General features: G+C 38.2%; 1 protein-coding gene across 1 annotated transcript; it reads left to right on the forward strand.

Annotated features, from left to right (window-relative positions):
• Window positions 1-23978, forward strand: LHX8 (LIM homeobox 8). The gene is made up of 9 exons (XM_019643992.1): window positions 1-73; window positions 1837-1923; window positions 2335-2496; window positions 6405-6526; window positions 8525-8745; window positions 9273-9376; window positions 14347-14442; window positions 19256-19439; window positions 23316-23978. Exons 2-9 carry the CDS (start codon window positions 1849-1851, stop codon window positions 23390-23392), a joined length of 1041 nt encoding a protein of 346 aa, XP_019499537.1. The 5' UTR covers window positions 1-73; window positions 1837-1848; the 3' UTR covers window positions 23393-23978.
• The last annotated feature ends 1631 nt before the right edge of the window (window positions 23979-25609 follow it).

Raw genomic sequence — 25609 nt, forward strand, 5'->3', positions numbered from 1 at the left:
CTCACTTAACCTGAGGCATGGAGACTGTAATTTGGGAGACGAAGCCTCGAGCCTAAGGCGCTCTCGGGTACATGTGAGTCGCGTTTTTGTTTTATTTGCCGAGGTGATCGTGGCGGTCGGGGAGAGCGAGTCGGGAGGTCCGGGAGGCTGTCGGGTGGGACCAAACAGAGGCACGATTCTTTGCTCCCAGCCGCCGGGGGACGCTTGCCTGCCCTAAGGCGAGCCTCGGGTTGCAGGGATATCCGCGGTGCGGTGGCCCCACAGCGAAACAGAAAGACGTGGCTCCGGGAAGGCCCCGAGGGATCCCGGGACGGGCCAGTAGGGCTATTTTACTTAAAATTCCCCAAGAAGCAAATCCCAGGGTACTCGAGTCACAACGTTCGGGGAGTAGATGGGGGAAACTGACAAGCTCTCACCTCACCCTGGAGGCAGGACCCGTTGGTGTCTCGCGTTTTAAGTTTGAAAATCAACTGGAGCCTGTTTGAGCGCCTCAGCGGGACCGGCACCAGGAACCGCAGACTTAATCTTTGCTCTGATGCCGGGCGGGGAACACCCAGAGAACGCGGCGCTTTTCTGCTTAAACTCCCTTTGTGTCTGAGAAGACGCGGCCTCCGTGCGACTGCACTGCGTCCCGCGTAGGGAGCGCACCCGAGGGTCCCGGCAGAGGGCCTGGGTACTCTGGGTTTGGACCAGATCTCGCCAGGTGCTGCCAAAAGGAGGGAAGAAGGGAGAAGAGTCAGAAAGGCAGAGGTGTGGGCCGCTCAAGTTCGCACCCCCATCTTCCCGCTAGAATTTTCGTAATAGAAAGCAAAAAAACTCCCAGAGAGGCTGAGTTTTCGTTTAAGAACAAAACTCCAGCAAAGGCTTGGGAACACTTGAGTAACGCGGCGTTGTTGCTTTAAAACATTTTGACCGAGGTTGGGTGAGTTCTTTAAATGGCATAAATTAAATTCAGCTGGATATTTTCCATTATTCAATACGCTTTTTTGCGCTAGTTAAAAATAATCCTTTAGTAGCTCAAATGTTGACTTACTGAGCAATAAGTGGCAATTTACACCTTAAAGAAACGAGTGTAAATCACTCGCAGCTCTAATAGCTGCAAGTTTACGAAAGAGCTGCTGGCTCGGTTTAATCTGAAGCATTTTCATTCAAATTGTCATCGGAAAAACACCAGGCTTCTTAAATCCCGCTGTAATTAGCTTTCAAGTATCCTATTAAACCTCTTCACCTTTCGGGCTATCCAATTCAAAAAGCCCCCTTTAAAAAATATATGTGTGTCTTGCTCTTTTAATTGAGGTTATTAAAGAAATCAAGTTTCTTTCCCCATCCCCTCCTCAATCCTCTTTTCTTCTCTCCCACTCCGCCTCTGCCCCCTTGCGCACCCCCTTTAGCCCGGTGATCCCCGCTCCGCCGTGATTGACGTCTAGAAAGAAAATGCTTTGTGCCGGGATGATTGTTATTAACTTGTTACCCCCGGCAGGGGGGCGGGGAACCGACGTGCTCCGGTGAGAGCTGGGGAGCCGGAGCCGGGAGAGCGCCGTAGCGCGCGGGGCGAGCCCTCGGCGCTGGGTGGCCACCTCGCCACGCGCTGGGGCTGCGCCGCCGGCGCCGCGGCGGGTCGGGGAGGCTACGCCTGATAGGAAGACTGCGCGCCCGCCCGCTGGCCCGCGGCGCCGGGACCCAGGAGCCCTGACGGCTGCGCGCGCGACTCGCGCGCTGAGGCCTTCATTAGTCCACTCCGCGAGTGGAGAAGCTGAGCTGAGGGCCGCGTGTGCGGGCTCTGAACTTCGCGTCTGTTTCTCCCCCACTTTCTGCACTCTCCTCCCACCCCCGCAGTGCCAGGGGCTCATGTCGGAGGAGTGCGGGAGGACTGCAGCCCTGGCGGCCGGGAGGACTCGGAAAGGCGCCGGGGAAGAGGCACTGGTGAGTGGGGAGGAACACGGTGCTGGCAAGGCTGGCCGTGGGGACGCGGCCCAGGACCGTTGGCCCGCGCTCCTTCCCGGGCCCAGCTGGCCCTCGGGAGCGGGTGGAAGGAGGGCCTGGGGCGGGGCGGGGTGGAAAAACCGAGCCGGCTGGGCGGGCTGGGTAGGGCAGTAAGGCGCCCCGGGTCCTGGAGGTCAGGGGTTGGCAGCCCCAGCTGTTCGTGGCTGGAGCTTGGACTTGGGGTGAGGGCGAGAAGAGAGACCTCAAGAACTGGGGGCGGGGGATGGTGGTACGGGAGGGCTGGGAGAAGGGAGGGGGAGGCGGTGGGGGAGCTCCCGGGAATCCGTGGGATGAAGAGAGGAGGAGGGGTCTAGAACCGATGATGAGACCGCGCCCCGCGGCTTCTTGCAGGTGAGCCCCGAGGGAGCGGGGGACGAGGACTCGTGCTCCTCCTCGGCCCCGCTGTCCCCGTCGTCCTCACCCCGGTCCATGGCCTCGGGCTCCGTCTGCCCCCCTGGCAAGTGTGTGTGCAACAGCTGCGGCCTGGAGATCGTGGACAAGTACCTTCTCAAGGTAGGGCGGAATCTTCTCAAGGTAGAGAGGCCCAAGGGGAGCGGGGTTACCCGGGGAGCTCTGGGAAAAGAGAAATTTTTATTTTTTTTCCCTCTTTTCCATTCAAGATCTCGCTTGAGGTTTTAGGCTTTCTCAGCAAAACAGTCCGGTCTGTCAAGGGCAAGTCATGAGGTGGGGAAGAAATCTTAAAATCTTCCGAGTTGCAAAAGAGCTTGTGCGTGACAGGTTGTGGTTTAGACATGCCCATACCCCGGCTGGATGTACTGGAGTCAGCCACCGACTTGTAGAGGAACGGAAGTAGGGAGAGAAACCTTTTCACCCATTCTGAAACAGGGTTCCGTCTGATTATTTTCCCTGAGCCCCAGGTTACTTACGGTCCCTGCACCTCCAGTAACATCCACATACCTGCCTGCTTCTGAGAGTTCCAGGACGGTATATGCTGACTGATTCCCTTTTGCAGTGTCTCCTTTGGTGAGAACCACTATAAAGTGCCTTACAGGGTCTTTTCTGGACGGATTTTTAAAAAAACATAATCTTATGTTTGTTTATAGTTACTTGAGGCTTTTCCAAAGTACAAGTTCCTAGGATAATTTAAATAAAAACCAGTTTAGTACCTTCCTCTTATTAAGATTCAGTAGTCAAAGACACCCAGTGCTTTTTTTATGTGTTATCTCCAGTGCTTGGGGGGGAAAAAACCGAAATTGATGTAAACATAGAAAGGAAAGAAGCCTGGGATGAAGTGCCTCAAGTAGTGGTTTGAGAGTAGGCTGTCTTTATTAATTAGTTTTACTTTTAAAATATTGTGAGGGAATTTTGGAGTATAAATTCTGGCAGGCCACAGTTATCCATGTCATTGCCTGCAGGATCATGGTCCCATGTGTCTTAATCCTAATGCTATGGCTTTTCAACTTCAATAGCTCTTTAAAATGACTATTTAAACTAATGATCTCTCCTACACTGAATTAGTAGCAAACCAGTTCACTTTCTATTCCCTCCCCGCCAACCCCCACCCCCAGTTTTTCAAAAGGATTAATTATGGAAAGTATGAGCTCAAAAAGCAAGTTACTGGGCTTCTTTAAATTTCTACCCCAGTGTACAAAGCTGCTTCATATGTAAAGTGGGAATAATACCCTATAGATACAACCCAGATAAAGCAACAAAAGAAGTTTTAGTGAAAACATTAAAAAGTGACTGAGTTAATCTTTATTGGTGGTTAATTCTCAAAGCTGGCAGGCATATTGACATAGCTTCCTCTTTAAATCTGCCCTCTTAAGATCCCCTTTTGAAAGTTTCTAGACCTGAACTTTTTAGATATTTCAAAATCATCTTTTGGATAAAAACTAGCTCCTTATTTTCAATGAGCCCTCTCAATAATTAGCATAATCTTTAAGAATGGTCTGAAGGGCTCTATAAAGGTTTTAACACTTCACAGCCGAGAGGATATAGAAAAAAGGTTATTACAATGTAACTCTTAACACACCCTCTGAAATAAAATAGTTTCTGGTGTTCATCTTTTAGAAGTTAAAATGTATTTATATATTATTGTATATTTGTGTTATATAAAGTATCTAAGTTATCTCAGCTTTCCTTTGTATGGGACGGGAGTCCTCCTCATGTAGCCCTCTATGTTTAACCTTTTCCCACCCTTATTGTACATATTAGTATCCTAGCTCTAACGAAAGTTTAACACTATATGATTATATAAAAACTCTGAATTCTTTTTGTTTCCCATATTGAGTCTTTATCCAGATAAGTTTGAATTCAATACAAGTCACTGGTAAAAAATAATTATTAGAACCTACTAGAGTATTTGAGGGTGTAAACTGTTTAATACAGAAAAACACCTTATCGTGAGGCCAGTAAAATGGAGTTAGGACAAAAAAGTATGAGAGGAGATAGATGTATCTGTTGCTCCATCTAATACTCAGTGCCCTGTTGTGGGTGGCTTTTCTGGCTTGGTCCTATATACATATCCATCTCTCTCTCTCTCTCTCTCTCTATATATACACACACACACACACACACACACATATGTATCCATATATATATATACACATACACATATACATATACATATACATATACATATACATATTGGATCAATACCAGCAATCAGGGAAGGTTTATATTCTCCAGAATTTTTTCTCTTCACCTTACTTTCCTTCCTGGAAAAGAAATGGAAGATGAAAGAGCATTTTTTAAAATAGTAAACTTTGAGGAAAGGTGGAAACTCAGGCATTAGGTCTGGCTTTAGGGTGTTACAGGGTGGTCATGACTGCCCTGAAGCTTGAATCTATCTTTACTTAAAAAAAAAAAAAGAGAAAAGAAAAGAAAAGAAAAAGGGCAGCTTGGATAAGATGGAACTGCAGAAGGCCCTAAACTGTGGAATATTAAAGGAAGCCCATACTTCTAAGCTTTAACTTAATTGGGCCCATTTTAGGAAAAAAATTGAAGGAAAATAAATCTTTATTTCCAGGACATTATTCACCAGTGTTAATATTTTTAAAATTTTCATTTCCTCAAAATTTTTCCTATTATTTCTTTGCTATTTTCCGTGTTTTCAAACATGGAATTCTTTTAAGCAAGATCAAAACAAAACTTTTAAAATTTCACCAAAATGATACTCTCATGAATGCTTTGGAAAGAGGCACATAACTATAATAAGAAGCCAGTGAAACTTTTTCTTCAGCTTCGAGGTACCTTTTCTATTTTGTATCATAGACAAACATGTTGAACAATAGTGCTAATCTGATAGAATCACTGCACAGGTAGGCTTTGTTGTGAACTAATGTAGCAAATGGCATAGTTCACAATTTTCCGTTTTTCCAATTTTCTCATTTTTATTTTGGGCATTAGATCCGTTTGTAGGGTGTAACTGTTGTTTTCCCATCATTGCTGTTCTTTTGCATGAAATTGAACTAAGGATAAACCTAGTTCTTGTGTCCATTTAACAAGCACAAACTTTAGTAGGAGCCTGCATTACAGGCAAGTTCAGTCCAATAAACATGTTTATTCTTAAAGGCTGACGTCGTGGTGCTTGTAATATAATGGCAGCAGTTTAAGGTGAGGGTAATTATGATGTGTTCCCTGAATTGATAATATTTTATGTCCCTGTTTAGAAAATATAAAGTTCTATGATTTATTAAATCAACGTTTTATGCCTTCCTTCTTGAAGTATAAATGGCAAACAATGCTGCGGCGCCTTTTTAGAACCCCTTACAATCAGATTTATTTTTTTTTCCTCCAGTAGCCAAATCATTAAGTAGGATTACCAATACTTGAGTCCTTGATTCTATTATCCAGGACTTCTGCCATATCAACATTTAAATCTACCTTAACAGTTTCTGTATTGTAAGCAAAATGGATTATCTGCTTGGCTTCTTTACAAGGGTGTTTCTCTTACAGGACTTCTTTTTCACTGTCTTTCTCTTTCACTTTAACTTGTGCACAGTTTGTTATTATTTGGCCCAAAAATAGGCTGAGAAGGTATGTGGCTTGACTTCTTTAGCTACCACATTACAAGGTGGGAAGAATTTGGTAAAAGACAAAAATAAATAAATAAATAAAATAAACCAGTATGCAGGACTTTAATGTGTCCAAGAATTTTCCCTGTGTTCATAAAAGTTTTACTTAAAGAAGAAAATAAACCTGAATTCTTCAAAAGTAATAAAAAAAAATTTTAAACACAAAATGTAGCATATATTATTCTGATTTTTCTGGTTGGGGTCTAAAAGAAAATATATCTAGACACATATTTGTGTAAATGACACTTCCTAGATGGAAACATTCAGACTGTGTATTAACATATTAAGGGACCAGCTTTTTAAATTGCCTAATACACAAAAACCAATGACTGATACTCTTAAGCCTTAGAATGCTTTCTCATCCAGCCCCTTTTTCCTTCGCAGGTGAATGACCTGTGCTGGCACGTTCGGTGCCTTTCCTGCAGTGTCTGCAGAACCTCCTTAGGAAGGCATACCAGCTGTTACATTAAAGACAAAGACATTTTCTGCAAACTTGATTATTTCAGGTACACTGACTTTTTCTTAATAAGGAGATATTTCAAGACATTATTACACAAAGAGCATTTTGTAAATAGGCTTTCTTGTCTGGTTTTACTTATTGAAGCCCAGTTTTTCTTATATATTAGAGTTCAAAATGAGAATGCTTTATATTTGTTAAGGTATAATTTGTATTAAAACAAATAAAATAAACGTGTTTATATGTTTTAGGAATTCAGTGTACAAAAACTAATTTTAAATAATGATTCCTACTTTGGCAAATGAAAGTTTTAGGTATTAAAAACTGAATCTTCTTTGCTGTGAATAGGTATAAAGTATGAAATATAAGATGACTTATTGTGACAAAACCCCTTGTTGGGGGGAGTGGTAAGACAAAATATTGGGGGGAGGGGCAAATCACGGTTTTTTTCCCAAGCTTTTATCAGTTTACTATGGAATGATCCCTAGTTATACATCTATAAAATGCTAGCACTTTGGAAGCTGGGATAAACCAAGTTATTCAGGAGAATTGACTAACTAGGATCAAGTACATCAAGTCTAGTTATTCTGCCTAAAAACCCTGTTTCTTTTGTCTGTTCTTTGACCGTTATTTTGCGAGATTATATTTGCCTAAGATAGTAAATGCAACATTTTCTCTGTGTGATCTCTTTATAATTATTTAAATGTCAAGTTTCTTCAACTGTATAATTCAGTCCTTAAGGGATAGCTGTATGGAAATTGAAATCATCCTTAAGCATGATGTTTAAAAGTAGTTATATTTTTCTTTATTTGCATTTCCAAATGAAGAAAAATGTTCATTGTGAAATTGGGGAGTTAATACTATATAATGAAGTTTGTAATACTAATTATGTTGTTTATACTCAATTTCAAAAACTGATTTCAGAGAGTTTAATGATTGATTTGAATAAATTGCTAGGTAATTTAAAGCACTTCATGAAACCCCAAGTCCTTTATTTTATAAAGTCACAGAATTTTATAATTACCAAAAACATATATTTCTCATCAGGCATACTGTCCATTTCCTCAAAAATAGTAGCAATTTGCCTCCTTTTTCACTTAGGATATGCTAATCTTATTTTTTTATGTTAATTTGAAAAGCTTTGAAAGATTTGGTCTCAGAGGCTTATTGATGGACCAGTTCTTCAGGACTTTATTTTGTTATATACTGAAATTTATTTTTAGGATTCAGTTTTTAAGTTCAATTTTTAAAAACTGTCAATACCTCTAAAAATATATTAATGAATAGACACAGACATATATACTTATCTAACTTGATGTAGGTATGCCTGGTCATGACTTTGATTGTGAAAGGAGACATGGCAAAGAGTGTCCAGTCACTTGGATTGAGAGAAAAAAGAGATATTTTCATCTGCCATTTTGTTAAGATTAACTTGCATTTAATGTCCAGGGGTCTCTGAAAGTTTTAGGTAATATTTCCCCTCCTGTTGATAGCAATGCAACTGATTGTTCACCAAAGAAATGTTTCTGAGTTTTCCTTCCATTCATTCTTCATAAAAAATGGGATTTAGAGTATTTCTAATTATCTCAACCTGGTTTTAAGAAGTCATTATATTTTCAATGGTTTACTTTTGCACTTTTAGATTACAGTTTGTGTGTGTGTGTGTGTGTGTGTGTGTATGTGTGTGCGCGCGCGCGCGCGTACGCGCACGCGTGCGTATCTTGGGTCTCTAGGTAATTTATAAATGCTCTGATATTTGTTACAAGGGGGATATTGAAACTCATGCTTCATCTAATTTAAAAGAATAATCTTCCTTTAAAGTAACAATGAGAAGTTTTTGTTTTAGAAACAGGTTTGAATTATGACCATATCTCATCTTGATTGCTTACCATACTGACTTATAAAAAAATAATTGATTCCTGTATTATTTTCAAAAGATTTAAATACCTAGCTTAATCCAATGACTAAATATATTAGTTTAATCGCAGGCTGATGAATATCTCACCGAACATTAAAATCTGCACCTCCCACCCTTGTATTTATGTAGAAGGTATGGAACTCGCTGCTCTCGCTGTGGGAGGCACATCCATTCTACTGACTGGGTCCGGAGGGCCAAGGGCAATGTCTATCACTTGGCGTGTTTTGCCTGCTTTTCTTGCAAAAGGCAACTTTCCACGGGAGAAGAGTTTGCTTTGGTGGAAGAGAAAGTCCTCTGCAGAGTGCATTATGACTGCATGCTGGATAATTTAAAAAGAGAAGTGGAAAATGGTAAATATATACTTAAAATACTTTTGAGTCTTTGGGAACAGTGAATACAGGAATAGGAACGATTTTTCCTAAGGTCATCTTAATGCACTATTTTGTGCAGTGTAATTGTGGTAAAACTCATTAAGCACTCCACTGTTAGTGATGGTCTCCATCTGTTTATTTACAGGCAAAGCTATGCTCTTTGTTAGGCTATGTGTGTTAGGCTTATGCCATATTCTCAGGCAACAGCCTTGAGTTTAGGATTCTGTTTTGCTGTTTGTTACTAGTTGTTTCCCTGTCTTTGCCTTCCTAAGGATGATCCTTAGATGTGTATATTTAACTTTTTGCACCTGTGACTAAATATGCAAGCCTACAAATGGAATGTTGGTTCCACAGTATATTTCCAGTGTGTTTAAAAACTTAAGAGATTTGGCAATCAAGAAGATGAATACAGTTTCACTCCAAGCCAAGGGATACAAGACACCTATTATTGCATGACTGGTGGACCCATCTGAGTTACCAATGTACACTGTGTTTTTTAAATGTAGGTAATGGGATTAGTGTTGAAGGCGCCCTCCTCACAGAGCAAGATGTTAATCATCCAAAGCCAGCAAAAAGAGCGCGGACCAGCTTCACAGCAGATCAGCTCCAGGTAGACATGACAATGAATTTATAATTTTTGAAACCCTTCTCTATCAAAAAACAAAAAACAAAAAAACCAATCTTTATGTCATCTGAAATCGTTTTTATGTTTTCAAAAATGTTAGCCTATGCTTTTTGTGAAAACTAACTTGGTGAATGTATAAAAACATACTTTTTGCTCTAAAATGTTTATCAGTATTGCCAGAGTCATGATCTGGTATGAACTAGTAATTCAAACTTTGTCTTTCTGGGATCTATTGATATTAACATCAAAGTCGAAGTAAAATGTTGCTCTGTCCTGACTTCCTGATAAAATCAGTTTAACACAGGCACTATTGCTACATATAATTGTAAAAGAAGACAAAATATTTGAGACTCAACAGAGTCACACAGTATGTGTGTGGTTTTATGGGACACTAATGTGTTCATCTTTTTCACAAACCGCAATGAGTCTTTTAATGGACAAGATTATATATTCTCTGAGTAGGAAAGAATGAATATGCCTGACCATAAACAGGAATTTACTGATTGACTCCAATCAAGTAGGCCCTTTCTTGTTTTTCAAGGGGATAGAGAGAGACATTCTATAATTCGATGCTAAAAGTTGATTATATCCCCTGAAAAGGGAAGGATTATTTTTAGCCTAGTGGCCCTAGATATAATAGTGATAAGTTTGATTTGTGTAAATTGTCAAGACAATTATTAAATAATTATTCTTTGCTTTATATTTAAGTGTACACATGTAATGATTCTTGCATTTTTTCAGATAAATCATATTTTCTAAAAAGATTAATGTGGCTGAGGTATTTATTTTATGTTAAGGTAAGGTAACATTTATTGAGTACCTGCCATGTACTGCTGGGTGCTTTAGTATGCTGGATACACATAGTATCAATCTTAGCTCAGACTTTAAAGGATATATATATACAGCATTAACAAATGAGTGAAAGTAATTTTTGAAAAATTACATATTCTAAGACTTGCTAGTATTTAAGATGAATAGAAGCGTTTCAAAAGAGAATTTTTATTTTGAGAATAATTAAGAAACCTTGATGTGACACAAATATTCCAAGGCAACTTAATGGTATTGGAAAGCAATCTAGCATGAAAATCTAGAGCCATTCTGAAAAATTTCCAAATGATTGTTTTGGATTTCTTAACTTAGGCATAGAATACATGGTCAATGGGTAATAAATGAAAGATAAGGCAATTGAAGGAACTCTCTCTGTTTGAACCTTGCCTTTTTGGATGCCTCATTGGGTTGTAATGAAGGTCACTTAAAGCCCTAAATTAGGAGATATGAGTACCCGTGGGAGACCTGGCAGCAAAATACCCAGTTGCTAAAAGGCATCTGTATTAAAATAGAATTTCTAATAGAAATCGATTCTGTTTTTAAAATTAGCTCTTCTCATAAGGGCTGGCTATAATTTTAATTATAAGGCTGATAATTCTAATTTGATACAAAAATTTATTTTTAAAATTATAATTGTGAAAATTTGAGACCACTTTAAACATATAAACAATCTCATATAGGAAGATAATAAATACTAATTAAATAAAAAAGGAATCGTATTTGTGGAGGACTTGGTGTACCACCAAGTCTTATGACAGGCATTTTCTCTCCATTATCTCCTTTAACTTGTACAACTGATTTTGATGTTGCTAGCCCTCATCCAAGCTGTTCAGAACCTCCCCTCAAGGCAGACTTCCAAGGGAATGGTGGAGAGGAGATTTGGACCTTGCTCCCCAAACCTCTGGTCTTTTCATTTTGCTTAGCCTCCGAGGAGGCCATGAGTGGAATGGTGCCTTGACAAAACACCACTTAATGGCAGCAGCAGCGGCAGCTAGAACAAAAGAGTAAAATTTTGAATCTTGTAGATGGCCTTATGGTTTTAATTGCAAATGGGCAGAAACTATTTAAGCCATTCATTATTATCCAAAAATGTGATGTGAATCATACATTTTTAAAAGTTTATATCGGAATCATAAATTTAAAAAAAATGAAAGCAGAAATAATATGCTTTCAAAGCATGTTTTCATTTATTCAATATTTATTAGCATTTATCTATGCCAGGGATGACTGAAACAAATAAGACAGAATCCTTGTCCTCAAGTGGTTCTTCATAACTTAGGAATCTGGGATAGCTGTAGATTTTTTACGAACTTGAGTCATTATATTTTGCCAGAACCTCTAATAAATCAAGTAATGTGCCCTCATTATCAAACTGCCCTACCTTTCAGAAAGCTGAATATATGCAAGTAGTGCTTGAATTCAGCAAAATAATAAAATATTGCAGGTGAACTGTAAGTCAACACTATTCATGAAGTACCTACTTTGGACAGAGAAGAGTTAAAATGGTAGGGAAAAAAAACAATATAATTTTCCCAAATTCTTGTTTAGAAACTTATAGGAAGAAAAAATAGTTTAAGAATCACAAAATAAAATACTACTTTGTGTTGGCAGAAATATTTCAAATTCTGTTTCATTTGTGGAAATAATATTTAAGAAGTTTCAGCCAATATCATGGCTTGCTTATTGTAGTTGGAGGCACTTGCTCAATGATTATTAATGTTCATCGTGCTAAGGTTAGCACCTACTTCAGTATACTTTTAGATCGAGTTGGTCAGCTGCTACTATGCAGACTCCTGACATTTCTGGTAGATTTTCTGGCCTTAAAATGATGTGTCTCCGGAGTCTCACTCCTTGACTATGTTAAAAGAGCTCAGAAAAGGAATAGGGTGAGTTTTGGCATCATGAGGAATTGCTTTATTAAATGTAATTTGGTTCCATTATTAAACTTGTGAATTCTAAATGCATTTTGTGGAAAACATGCTGTTTTTATTTTATAAATCATCAATAGTGGCTTTGAAAGCAAAAGTGTATATATCTGTTCAGCTTTTCTCCTTGGAAAATTAAAAAACAAAGACATATATCTGCTCATTTTTTTTTCTCTTTGGGATTTACATGCTCAACCTCCTATAAACACAACTCTATTTGCACGTGAAATAACACATTTGGAGTAGAAAAAGGAGAATGAAGTGAACTGAGTGAAGCCAGGAATTCCTTATTCTAGAAGAGTCACTAATCAGAGAGAAATGGAAAAAACAACAACAACAACAACAAAAAACATATACATATATATATAATTTGTAAGCCTCATAAGGTTTCCCGGAACAACATTTGTCTTTTTCACCACTATCTTCAGGTTTTCCTCACATTGTCAAGATTCATTCTGTCACAAGCTCTTAATTAAGCACATACTATGTGACAGGAAAAGAATATGAAGAGTGAGACATTTCCTCAGGAAACTCACTTTCCACTATGGAGAGCTAGACTTGCTAGTAAATTATGTAGCTATCCTGTGAGAAGGTCAGTGGCAGAAGATAGTATTCTGTAAGGAACATAGTGGAGACCGCAGTTAATTTTACTTGTTGGAAATGGTGGTGTTGAGGCCAGTGGTGCTCAGGGTCTTTAGGTAGATTGGTTACCCCATCCATGTGGACAGCACCATCATTCTGGGTGCCCGACTCCCTCTCTCATTCTTTATAATACTTTATAATTTATAATACTTCTTTCTAGTGATTGACTTTTTTTTTTAAATTGGGGAATTGGGGGAGGGGAACAGTGTTGGGGAATTGGGAAGGGGGATTAGCCAAGTCATTGCTTTCTAATCTTAGTTGTGGAGGGCGCCAGTCACCATCTGGCTGCCCGTCGGCAGCTCGTGACCTCCACGATCAAGGTGCTGTGTTCAATTAGTTGCGGGTGGGTGTAGTCACCATCCCATGTGGGAGTTGAACCAGCAGCCTTGTTGTTAACAGCGCCTGCTCCATCCACTGAGCCATCCGGGCAGCAGCTCAGCTCAAGATGCAGAGTTCAGTCTCAGTTGCCAGTGGGCATAGCCCACCATCAAACAGGCAGTCCCACTGTTAGGAGCATGTGCTATCACCAGCTGAGCCATCCTGCCACCCGTTGGCAGCTCAGCGGCAGCTCAGCTCGGGCGCAGCATCACTGGCCCATGTGAGAATCAAACCAGCAGCCCTGTTGCTCAGAGCTCGTGCACCTAAGTCAACTCTTAACCAACTGAGCCACTTGGCCAGCTCTGCGATTGACCACTAAGTAATAAAATTTAAATATCCTGACTGGTTCCCATGATTATTCTTTTCTGAAAGAAGCCTAAAGCCTTTAGCTTGTGTTTTTATTCTGGTATTCCACCCCATCCCCACAACACACCCCTCCCTTAACCTTGTATTGTTGGTACTTATTGGCATGTCTGTATCTTTCTCCCAGGAATTTGAGATCAGGGACAGTTTTTTCACGTGTCACTATCTCATAGCACTTAGCAGAGTGGTTCTAATCCAAAGCTTCACATCAGAATCGCCTGGGAACTTTTTCAATAGATGTTTATATCCTGGGAAGTTCTAAATGGGCTGATGGGTGTCTCTTTTTAAGACTCCAGATATTCCTTTGCATAGAGCAGGTGCTTAAAACAATGATGGAATGGTTACAATTAAGTGCAACCATTTGTTGTGCTCTGTACTGTTTGTAGACTGATAAAAATTATAGTAGAGGTTTTGAAGCTGTTTAACTCAGTAGAGGCTGGAGATAAATGTGATATGATTTTTGTATTTATAAAATTTTTCTAATTCTAGCAGTTTTTAAAAGAATGGAAAAACCCATAAATAGGCATACCATTTATGTATTTCATTTGTGGGCTATACGAATTGAAAAGGTGAGCTTATTTTTTAATAAGCATTGTTGAGAGAAGTTTTTATGTTGAAATGGATTATATTTTGAAGATCTCAACATGGCAACTTATATGCAAATTACAAAATGTGCATTCGTTTCATTTATACATACTTCCCCATTGATTTTCAAGTAGTAAACGTACCCCATTTTCTTGTGCATGTCTTCTCTCCCATTACTCCCATCAGCTTCTTATTTTTAGCTGTTTACTACTTATATATTTTTTTAAACTACAGGTTATGCAAGCACAGTTTGCTCAGGACAACAACCCAGATGCACAGACCCTCCAGAAACTAGCAGAAAGGACAGGCTTGAGCAGACGTGTGATACAGGTGACTATTTGAAGGTTAATCAAGAGATACCGAAAGTTCTATTCTAGGTCGTGATGAATGTGCATTGTTTTGTGAAGAAACATCAAAGCATTAGCTTCTCATTTTGGGTATTTTCACACTCTAAATAATTTTTTTTTAAAACCTGATAAGTAGCCTGCTTGGGCTGGGCTACCATTTGTTAAATGACTCCTAGTCTAAGTTACTTCATTCAGTGCTTACAACAACTTTAAGATCCTAAAGCTAAAAAAGACAGCTGCGGCTCCAAGCTAGACCTGATTCTGAGGTCAGTATCGTTTTCTGTTTTTCTGTGATCGTGTATGTGAATGAATGTATTTGTGTTAGGGGGTGTTGATGGCCTTTGTTAAAGATCTAGGTAGAGGGAGTGATGTGAACAAAGCTAAGGAAAAATGGGTTAGAACAAATGTATTAGAATGTAAGATTTATGTTTGCAAATTGTAGGGGATTAAATTGCTGAAACAGAACTTGGAGAGGCCTGTGCATGTCGAGTTCTCTTCTCAGCAGGAGAAAGCCATGATATGTGCTATTAGGAAGAAAGGGCTGGTGACAGACAGTAAGTGGCAAGAATTGGAGTTGGGAGAGGCTAGATAGAGGCAGACAGATTAGTTGGGGTGCCCAGCAAAGTAGTAATTGTTTGAAAGGAGACTTAACTGGGACAGTGGACTAGAATTCAGTGAGAAACATTTTATTATTCACTGCACATTGATGGCAGACACTGGATGCTAGAGAGACGAGAAAAGAACCTGGACATTGTAATGGGGAAGCAGAGAGAAGCCAAAGATGATTCTTAAACTTGGAGTTAAAGTATTCTTGGGAATGGTGCTATTGACAGGACTATTAGGGTCAAAAGAAAGCTAGTTTGATAGTTCAGAGGGAGCTGACTTCCCGTTTCTCTCTGCTAATTATGCAATGATGGTGCAATTGGGCATGTATTTTAAAGGAGGAACAGGACTCAGACAAAAAGATCTTATGCCATAAAATTGGGTAAAACCCTTTAGAAAGAGACCACAGACAGTAAAAAGTAAAGAATGGACTTCAGTGAGAGAGGTGCTGTTGGAATGGGACATAGTAACAGCCAGAATGAAGGATGAGTCTGATAGAAGCTTCACAGAGGCCAAAGGAGTGAGGTGGGTTCAAGATGGAGGTGATCAACTGCCAAGATTTCTAAGAGAAATCAGGGAAATGGAAAATAATTTTACATAACATTCGAGGTTCAAAAACGTTTAAGGAGTTAATGCAAGTCACCGTAACCCACAAGATAAAATTCAGTGAGGAAAAAACATCAAGCCTGACATTGTACATAGAATGTTTTATTTCTTAAATTGGTTTATAAACAGGTGTTTATTCTTCAGTTTATTCTTATTAAGCCTGAAGTATTTCATAATTAACACGTCATCTATATAAAGAAGCCTGTTGGAAAGCCCTGATAGCACTGCAGGTTCTCTAATGACCTAGATTGTCAGTGGATTTGGTCGATTGCCATGTAATGAGGCTCTCTGAGGGGGCGAGTTCCATGACCTTAGTACTTTCCAAATGTCCAGGGTATTACTGTGTTTATTTTAGAGTGACACATTTTAAAAAGTGACTAACAGCCAGTCTGAAAAGCGTGGTTCCTTTAGAGGAAGACTAACAAAGTCATGAAAGATCCAGAAATCATGTGCTAATATTAACAGCATCGGGAATATTTATCTAGAGATCAGATCAGGGAAGGAACAGTATAAACAGAGTCTGTATCTTTAAATATATGTGAAAGGCTGTCCTGCAGCCAGCAGAATCAGTGTCAGCAAGGGAATGCAGGAAAAGGGAGATCTCACTCATGCTATTTTCCTACCGAGAACTTTCTTGGTAGGAAAGGCTACAAAAATGGCATGGGCTGCGTATGACTGGAGGTAGTGAGTGTCCTGTGCATCAAAGGCATTGAGGTCATTCAGACTCAGTGGGCTGAAGTGTGACTGCTCCAGCTAAGTCACATTCATGACTACTATGTTTTATATTATTTTGAAGTTGGAAAGTAAAGTAAAATGGAGGGTTTTCTGACAAAGCAAGGACGCTAGACAGACATCTCGCATGTAATTTCCAGGTGTTTCCACCACCAGAGTTATGAGCAAGTTGACTTGATTCCACACACTAGAACTTAGAGAACATATTGTTAGATGGTGGCTTTAATATGTGAGGATTGAATTTAAATGTTTTTGATAAGATGGCAAACAAAGGAGCACTGGCATGAGTATACATATACATATATATATATGTGTGTGTGTGTGTGTGTGTGTGTGTGTGTGTGTAAATCATTTGTATATATATATGTGTATAATTTAAATACATAGTCCTTTCATGGTATTTTTGAAGAATTAATTATGGTGATCTCAAACAGATCTCATGATCTGTTTGCCCAGCCTACTTACTAGCTTCGGGCACCTTTTAGAGAAGTTAAAGAGTTTTGATTACTAGGCCTTGATTCTAACATACAAACTAGGTTATATACAAAGATTAGGTAGAAGCAATGGTCTGATTCACAGAGACAATCTCACCTTGACTAGCTAAAATCTGCTTACAGAGACATTAGTAACAAAGCAGATTGTCATTGTACTGAAATCACAGAACGAAGGTGGATGATTTTACTTTTAACACCCTGCATCTAGATATAATCACATATGTTCACATAGCCTTTCAGATGGACGAATGATGAGTTGTGTATCCTACAGAAATAGGATAAAACATTGCTATTTCTTCCAATCAGTGTACTGGGAATACCTTTTTAATATTAAGAGCTACATCATTTTTGTTGCTGCACATATTGAGCATAGCATAATTTAGTGTATTTCCAATTTTTTATTGTCATAAAAAGGCTGCAGTGAACAATGCTGTATACATTCCTTGCATGCCTGTTTAATAGTTTTAGTAGGATACATTTCTAGAAGTGGGATTGTTGAGTCCAAAGAGAAGACATTTTAGGGCCTTTAAGTAATAGCACAAAAATCGCCTTCCAGAAATTTCATACCAAATTATTCTGCCAGGAGCCACATATGAATGTTCCTTGTCCCCAAACCACGTGTGTCCTGAATACTGTCATTCTTTTGCACTGTCTCCAATTTGATAGAATCAGCATTAAGGTAGTTATTCTGCTGTTTATGTCATGCCTTCTTCATATTTATTTCCAAAGTCTGGGATTTTTTTTTTTTAACAACTGAGTAGGTTCTATCCAATATTAATCTGTTGGAGACATAGGATACTTTAAAGGAACTTTGGGAACTGTAGTGCCATGTCTATAATGTTATATGTAGTGCTCTGGGCTATATGTCTGCTGGGCACTGTATGGGGAAAAGGGAGGTGGCAGCAGTTCTCTTTCATAATTGGAGAATGAGTGAGTATGTTTGGTTGGCTGGGTGGGTGACAGTAGTGGCACCTATTGTTAAGGAGCTTTTGGAGAGAACTGTGACTGGAGACTTTGGGTATGGTCTCTATATAGGTATACATGAGTCTAACAAACCCTCCAGAAAATGAGAGAAGGCTGTGACTTCTCTCTCCTTTTCTGTGCTATATGCCTCAGCCTTGTTCCTGAAACACCCGTCAAGCTTCTCCCTTTCAGCCACCTGATTAGGACTACATACCCCATTACATTATTCATTTTTATTTCTTTAATTTTAGCCTTCTGAGTTTATACTTTCCCAGCCCTCTATTTTTGAGTCCCAAGGCCAGGGTGTGTCTTAGAAATCAGGCCAACTTTTTCATATAAATCTTTTTGCAGCTGCCTTCTGTTCCGTATTATTCAGCCAAAATTCCCTGTGCCATCCAGGAACTACCTACCTACAAGCCCTGGGTAGAGACTTATGACCCCAACGTTTCCCTGGCCTTCTCCCCAACCCCCAAATATTCTTATCCTAATGTCCTTAAAGTTTTTATCCCTCCACTTCTTTCTCCTCATGACAGAATTGTCTGGAATGGCAAATAAATGCTATAATATTTTAATAGAGCAACTCTCTGTAGTCGAGTTTTACCTAATGGCAGGGGGTTCAAACACAGGTTCGTTACTGGAAGCGTTCTGGGCAGTGTAACTGTACTCACCCTGACCTAGATGTCAAACTCTGCTTTTGCTGAATTTGCCCCCTTTATCTCTGTGGTAGAGTGGACAACAGGGTGATTAGCTCTTTACCTTTTGTGAACCGTTTAACCAGTGATGTGTTTGTATTTTATTCTACTTAAATCTTACTGATTTTTTTCTTATGATAAGCCGACCTTAACATGCTTCTTAGGGAATAGCCTGTGTATTCACTAAGAGAAATTGAAGTCAGTGGGCTAAAATGTGACGAATAACTGAATCAAGAGGTTTGTAGAAAGCTTTAAGTTCTCAGCAGGGATTTTAGTCATTTGAAAAAAGATTTGAAATAAGTCCAGCGGGTGTCTAAGAATACATTTGGTAGTGCATTTTCTTTAATAACTTCTGATTAAAAAGGCTTTTTCTGTTTTTCTCCTTGTCTCAAATGCCAGTAGTAAAACCAAGAAACTTTTCTGGAATTCTTAAGACTCCACCCCCTTTTTATTTTGAAAGATGCTGGTTTAGTATAGAATTGGCTTTTAAGTAGTAAATCACCAGATAGTTATTGTTTGAGTGAAGAATATGACCATTGATGTTTGTGCAAAAATGTTTCTCTTCTGCCTACGAACTTTTAAAAAACTTATTTAGATTTATACTGTGCTTACATGGTAGAGTAACAGGTTGCATCCCTTTTAAACTTAGCTGGTAATGTACTCAGAAGCTGATATGTGACATAGCTACATTGCCTTTCTCCCTCAGGTGTGGTTTCAGAATTGTAGAGCACGCCACAAGAAACACGTCAGTCCTAACCACTCCTCCTCTGCCCCAGTCACAGCTGTCCCGCCCTCCAGGTTGTCTCCACCCATGTTAGAAGAAATGGCTTATTCTGCTTACGTGCCCCAAGATGGGACGATGTTAACTGCGCTGCATAGTTATATGGATGGTAGGTATCCCAACATTTAACAGCTGTCTCCTCAGCAATCAATAACTGACAACTTCTAATATTAGATTATTGATAAGATCCACATTTTGAAATATTACCTCAGTAGTAGCTGAAAAATATTGTGTGTGTGTGTGCGGGGGGGGGGGGAGGAGTGCAGTAAGGAACACAACTATCCAGCCATTCTTATTTCTGTGAGTATATTTTAAGGGACAAGTCCAACACTCACTTTGCAGCTAAAATGCAAATACTGATAATGACTCCTAGTGCTTGATTTTTACTTAGGAAAAAACCTTTTTTTTGGGTTTTCACCTGAGAAATATTTAAATAATTTATTTTCCTATAGTCAGAGAAAGCATTCACACTTAGAGTTTTAGATTGGGGTTTACTTAGTTTTGTTAAAGAAACTTTTCTTATCAAAACAAAACATACATATGGAAAAGTGCACAACTTGATAAATTAAAAAAAATAGAAAAAGAACAGGTCCATGTAAGTACTAGCCAGATGAAATACTAGAACATAATTAACACCCAGCAGCCTCTCTTATGCCCCTTCCCAATCATTATCCTCTTCCTCGAGAGTAACATTGCCTTGTCTTCTAAAATCATGTTTTAGCTTTGCCTGTTGGTGAGCTCTGTATCAATTGAACTGGACAGAATGTATTCTTGTGTGTCGTACCTCTTTCAACTACATTGTTTGTGAGATTCATCTGTATTGTTGCAAGAATCAGTAATTTGTTTTCATTGTTATGTAGATTTCTACTGTAGGAATATACCATCATTTATCCATGGTTGATAGACATTTCTAGTATTTCTAATTTGGGCTTTTATGAGTATGCTGCTATGGACTTTATTGTACATGCCTTTTGGTGCACATTAATTCACACGTCTATTTGGTATGTACCTGGGAGTGGAACACAGACTACACATGCATTCAACTTGAGTTGATACTGCCAGTTTCCCATAGTGGTTGTTTACACTTGGACCAGCAGCATTTGAGAGCTCAAGGTGCTCTCTACATCCTCAGTATAGTGTGACTTCTTAATTTTAGTCAATTTGATGGTTGTGTAGTGCTCTCTCATTATTTTAATTTGCCTTTCTTTCAGCGACTGAAGAGATTGAGTATTATTATTTCATTGGGCATCTGTATATCTTTTGTGCGTGTGTGTGAAGAGCCAATTTATGTCATTTGCCTATTGATCTATTGGTTTGTTTGTTTTGTTTTTGTCTTGATTAGTTTTAGCCCTTGCTATATTCTGCATATAAATAAGTTTTTTGGTGATTATATATGTTGCAAATATCTCATTCAGTGACTTCCCTTTTCTACTCTATTAAGGGTATGTTTTGTTGGGCACCAGTTCCTAATTGTAATGTAGTTCATTTCATTAGTTTTTGTTTTGTTTTTTCCTTCATGGGTAGTGCTTTTTTTGTGACTTGTTCAAGGAATTGTTCCTACTCAAAGATAATGAAGATATTCCTTCTATGTTATCTTCTAGAAGCTTTGTTTTACCTTTGACATTTAGATTTATAGCCCATCTGGAATTGAATTTTGTATGTCGTGTGAGATAGAATAGGCAGCAAAGCTTTTTTGTTATAGTGATGAAAATGCAACTTTCCTAGCTGCCATGTAGCACCACATTTGATATAAATCAAGTGTCCATATAATGTATGTGTCAGTTTCTATACCCCCTCATTTGTTTTATTGGTTTATTTTTATATTAATACCTAATTGTTTTAATTATGCTAGACCTATAATTTTTGATATCCAATAGGACATGTCTTCCTACTTCATTGTTATTCAAGTTTGTGTTGGCTATTCTTGACCCTTTGCATTTTCATAAATTTTACCAGCTTATCAATTTCCACCAAAAAAGGAAAACAATTGAGGTTTTAATGTATTCTATTAGATCAATTTGTAGGAAACTACCATCTTAGTCTTTTATACCATGAATTTATCCTTTCTATTTATTTAGATCATCTTCAAATGCTCTCTTATATTCTAGAGTTTTCTGTTTAGTAATCAGGCACATCTTTTGTTAGGTTTAGTCATAAGTATTTGTTCTGATACAGTTATAAATGGCATGTCCTCTGTATGTGGAAATCTAGATTGGCAGCTATTTTCTTTCAGTACTTTGAAGAAATGACATTGTCTTCTGGCTTCCATTGTTTCTGTTGTTTTGAATATGGATAGTTAACCTGATACCACTTATTGTTGAAGTCAGCTGTTTGTCTTATTGTTGCTCTTTTGAAAGAGAATGTCTCCCCCCATCCCTGGCATTTCCCTTTGTGTTTGGTTTTTGGTTTTATTACATTGTGCTTAGATATGCTTCTTGAACATGTAGTTTGATGTATTTCATTATGAAAATGTCTCAGCTTTTGTCTGAATAGTTTCTGACCTTATGAAAAAGTTTCATATTTTCCAGCCTTTGACCTTCCATGCTTCAGTCTAGATATTTTCTTCTAACCTATCTTCCAGTTCACTAATTCACTATCTAATGTGCTATAAAACTCATCCATTGAGCTCTTAATTTTAGTTTTTGTATCTTCAGTTTTAGAATTTCCATTTCATTTTTATACAGTTTCAAATTCTATACTGGAGTCATTGATTTTGTTATTTTATTCCTTAATAAAATTACTGTTATATTAATTATAGTTATGCTAAACTCTATGTCTGATAACCCCAATATCTGGATTTTTGTTGGATCTGTTGTATTGTTTTTGTTTTTTCCTCTTTGTTTTCAGTCATGTCACGTCTTCTTATTTGCCTTGTTATTTTTTATTGCACCTCAGAAAAACCAGAAATAATTTGGGGCTCTAAATGATGCCTTCCACCAGAAAGAATTTTGTTTTGCCTTTGGCAGTGAGTTAGGCTAGGGGGAGATCAACTTAATCCAGTCAGGCTCCAGTCCTCAGGAGGGCTGTATTTCTGAGTCACTACAACTTGTATTTAACCTTTTGAGATCCCAAACAAAACCTGTGTTTTGTTTTATTTTGTTTCTGTTGTTTTTAACTAGGGCTTCTCTTCAGTGGTCCTTGATCTTTCATGTTTGTTTTCTACTATCCAGCCAAAGTCTAACTCCAGAAATCTCTGTGAAACTTCTCAGCCTTTCAGACATTTTTCTTTTAAAATTGTCACTAAACTTGTGAGGGAAAAGTAGCCTCATTTTATTTCCCTCCTCTTCTGGGGCTTGACTTCTGGGACTTGACTGCCTTGGTCTCTTTCATATGCCTTCAGAAAGATTTTTGAAAATTATCTCCAGCTTTCCTGGTTCCTCTCAGAGGGAGGTTTGGTTTGAAGCAACATATCCCTTGCTTAGAGTGGAATTTTCATTTTAAATGTTGGTTAAATAAAAAATCAGAGCCTGTAACACTGTTATCATTTACTTACGTAAGCATTAAAATTGAGTGTGTTCACATGAATGACTGTAGTGTTGCCTGAGTCAAATGTGTTTCAATGTTTGTTTAGGGAAGAGGCAATTAAACATTCATAAATGATAATTGGGAGGGGGCATCATCCTATACAGACACCTTCATATGAAAGCTACCAACATCTCTGCAGACAAAGCTCATGTGTCTTTCTATTGTAGCTGCAGGGTAAAGTGCAGTGAATGGGGTATGGATGGAGGACATTAAAATGTCAGAAGCTTGTGGCCCCAAACAAAGATTTGGGGGTAAACCATTTCTGAATTCTTGTTTAATATTATACTCACTATGCTGAATAAGTTAATGCTCCTGCTGAGGTCAGTGGAATGAGTGTAGCTTGGTGCCCTCAGCTATAATGAGTAATGAAAGCACATTGCCTTGGATTGTTTGTGTTTGTTTTTAAATCAGTTTCATTTACCCTACAAAACTGATCCACAAATTTCTTTCTATTTTGTAGCTCATTCACCAACAACTCTTGGACTCCAGCCCTTGTTACCCCATTCAATGACACAACTGCCAATAAGTCATACCTAATTTCTTTTTTCAGGGATAGAAATGATTAAGGATATAAACTTGTCATTTATTATGTATAAAATACCATTGAAAAGATTAATGTTAATTTTTTATTTAACACCCAAAGCATTTCCAACATCACTTTGCTGCCCAGGTATGTATCTATAGTTGGCCTGCAAGACACTTTTATTGATTCTTCATTTTTTTTTTTGTAAAACTTATGTTTACAAGAAGAAAACAAATCAAAACTTTTTTTTGTATTGTCTGAAAATAGTTCACTCTAGTGTGTATCTGTTAATTTATTTGTCATCAAAAGAGCACTTTGCCTAAAAGAAAGGACTGACAAGTGTGCAAAATGTTTACAATCCTTTGTGAAATCGTAGTTTATCATTAGTTTGTATCTGTAAGTTATTGTTATAAATATTACCTGTATTTTTTGTTACATACAACTTTATACTTTGAGGCTTGTATCTGTGAATTTGCAACTGAAATTTATTTTGCCAGTGTTTTCTGAATGAACTGAATAAAGCTTCTGTTGTAGCATGCCATGCAAACACATTATTGTGTCTGTGGTTGATGAATTATGGCTGTGTAAATAACACTATAGTTTAATAAGCCCACCATTCTAAGTTTATTAAACATTTTCCATTATTGTGAAAGTTTCAACCAATTTGTCCATTTTGTGTGTTTTCTGCAATAAGTTGACTTTAATCTCTTTCAAATAGAATTTTAAAAATTCATTTTGTTTTGAGCTGTGTTGTGAGTACATTTTAATGGGGAGCGTACTTGTAGGTGACTGTACTTACTCAACAAAAGAACACATGAAAACATCTAATTTAGTAAATGACATCTTTTGGACTAGCTAATAAAATTAATGTAAAAGAAAAGGCAAAGCATTTTTTAAAATGACCTTTTGGGGTATCCCAAGTCAGAAGTGAAAAAATGGGCCATAAAAATGTATTTCTGGAGGGGTGAAAAAGGAGAACTAGAAGTATTTGGAGTTTGTGAGCAACTTTTCTAGAGCAGAGACTTTACTTTTTCTTCCTAGTGAACACTCTCTAGGGATTGTGATTCTGAGAGCTGAAATCTAAACCTCAGGACTTTATCCTATGTAGCAGTGGACACTTGTCTTGGAATTACAAAAGTAAGTAGTCCACCCTCACTAATTTTTGAACTTAAAAAACTTAATCAGTACTCACATCTTGTCTTTCATTTACTAGTCAGGAAAAAGGAAAAGGTAATGAGAAAAAAATTTTAAGAATCTTAAGTTTAAGCCTTTGTTTAACTTAGCAGATTCACATCTGGCTGAGGACTGGAAGTAATAGTGGAGTATTTGTAATTCTATTCTAGTAATCATAAATGCAACCAGAAAGCAATCATGTGGATATAAGTAACTTACTATCTGCCTCAAACCAGACGTAACAAACCTACGTTTCACTGTGGGAGAAAGGAAGGAAAAAAATTATTTTTTAAACCTGCTACTCCAGTTAGAATCCATTTGGCCAAAAACAAAGAACTAGTCAATAGTCACTCTATCTGATCTTGTGAAATTGATGCTAATCTCTTTGGGTTTTAGTCTACCTGTCCCAGGCACGAAGTGGTGAGGTCAGCTTTACCTTTACCAGATGTTGAGGAAAGCTCTTGTAGTCTAGCCAAGTTCTGCACTGTTAGCAGCTTATAGCATTTCCCAGCTGGATGTAATTGGCATCATTTAGCTCGGGAGGTGCTTGATTGTGACTGTTCCTTCTCCTCTCTCTTTTGTCCTTTTCCTGTTTTTACCACCCCAGACTGTTCAGAGTTTTTACAAACCACATCACTACCCTTTTTAGTTCCAAAGATAAATGCCCAAAGTTGAAGTAAAACGTCCATAACAGAGAGGTTCAAAGCTGTCAAAATGAATGAGATCTATTTATCCTGCACTTAAAATTGTTGATATTAATGAAATGAGATAGACATGAAAGTACCAAAAAATTTATATGTGATACAAGCATATGACTCTGTCTCCCTTTCTATTGGGGGAAGTCAAAGGTCTTAATTTTATAACATTAAATTAGGAAAGAATTGATGTATTTCCATATTAGTAATACTCGGTGTAAGCATGTAGGCATAGTTGCTTAAAATTGGAGGTGATAAGCAACTTTGTGAAGATTGGAGGTATTAATAGATTTGTTGGACCAGCAATGACCTGGGTAACAAGCAGTTATTTCTTAGGCATTCAGAGATTCATGAGCTGAAAGA

The sequence above is a fragment of the Hipposideros armiger genome, unplaced genomic scaffold (assembly GCF_001890085.2).
Source record: "Hipposideros armiger isolate ML-2016 unplaced genomic scaffold, ASM189008v1 scaffold_84, whole genome shotgun sequence".
NCBI classification, from domain to species: Eukaryota; Metazoa; Chordata; class Mammalia; order Chiroptera; family Hipposideridae; genus Hipposideros; species Hipposideros armiger.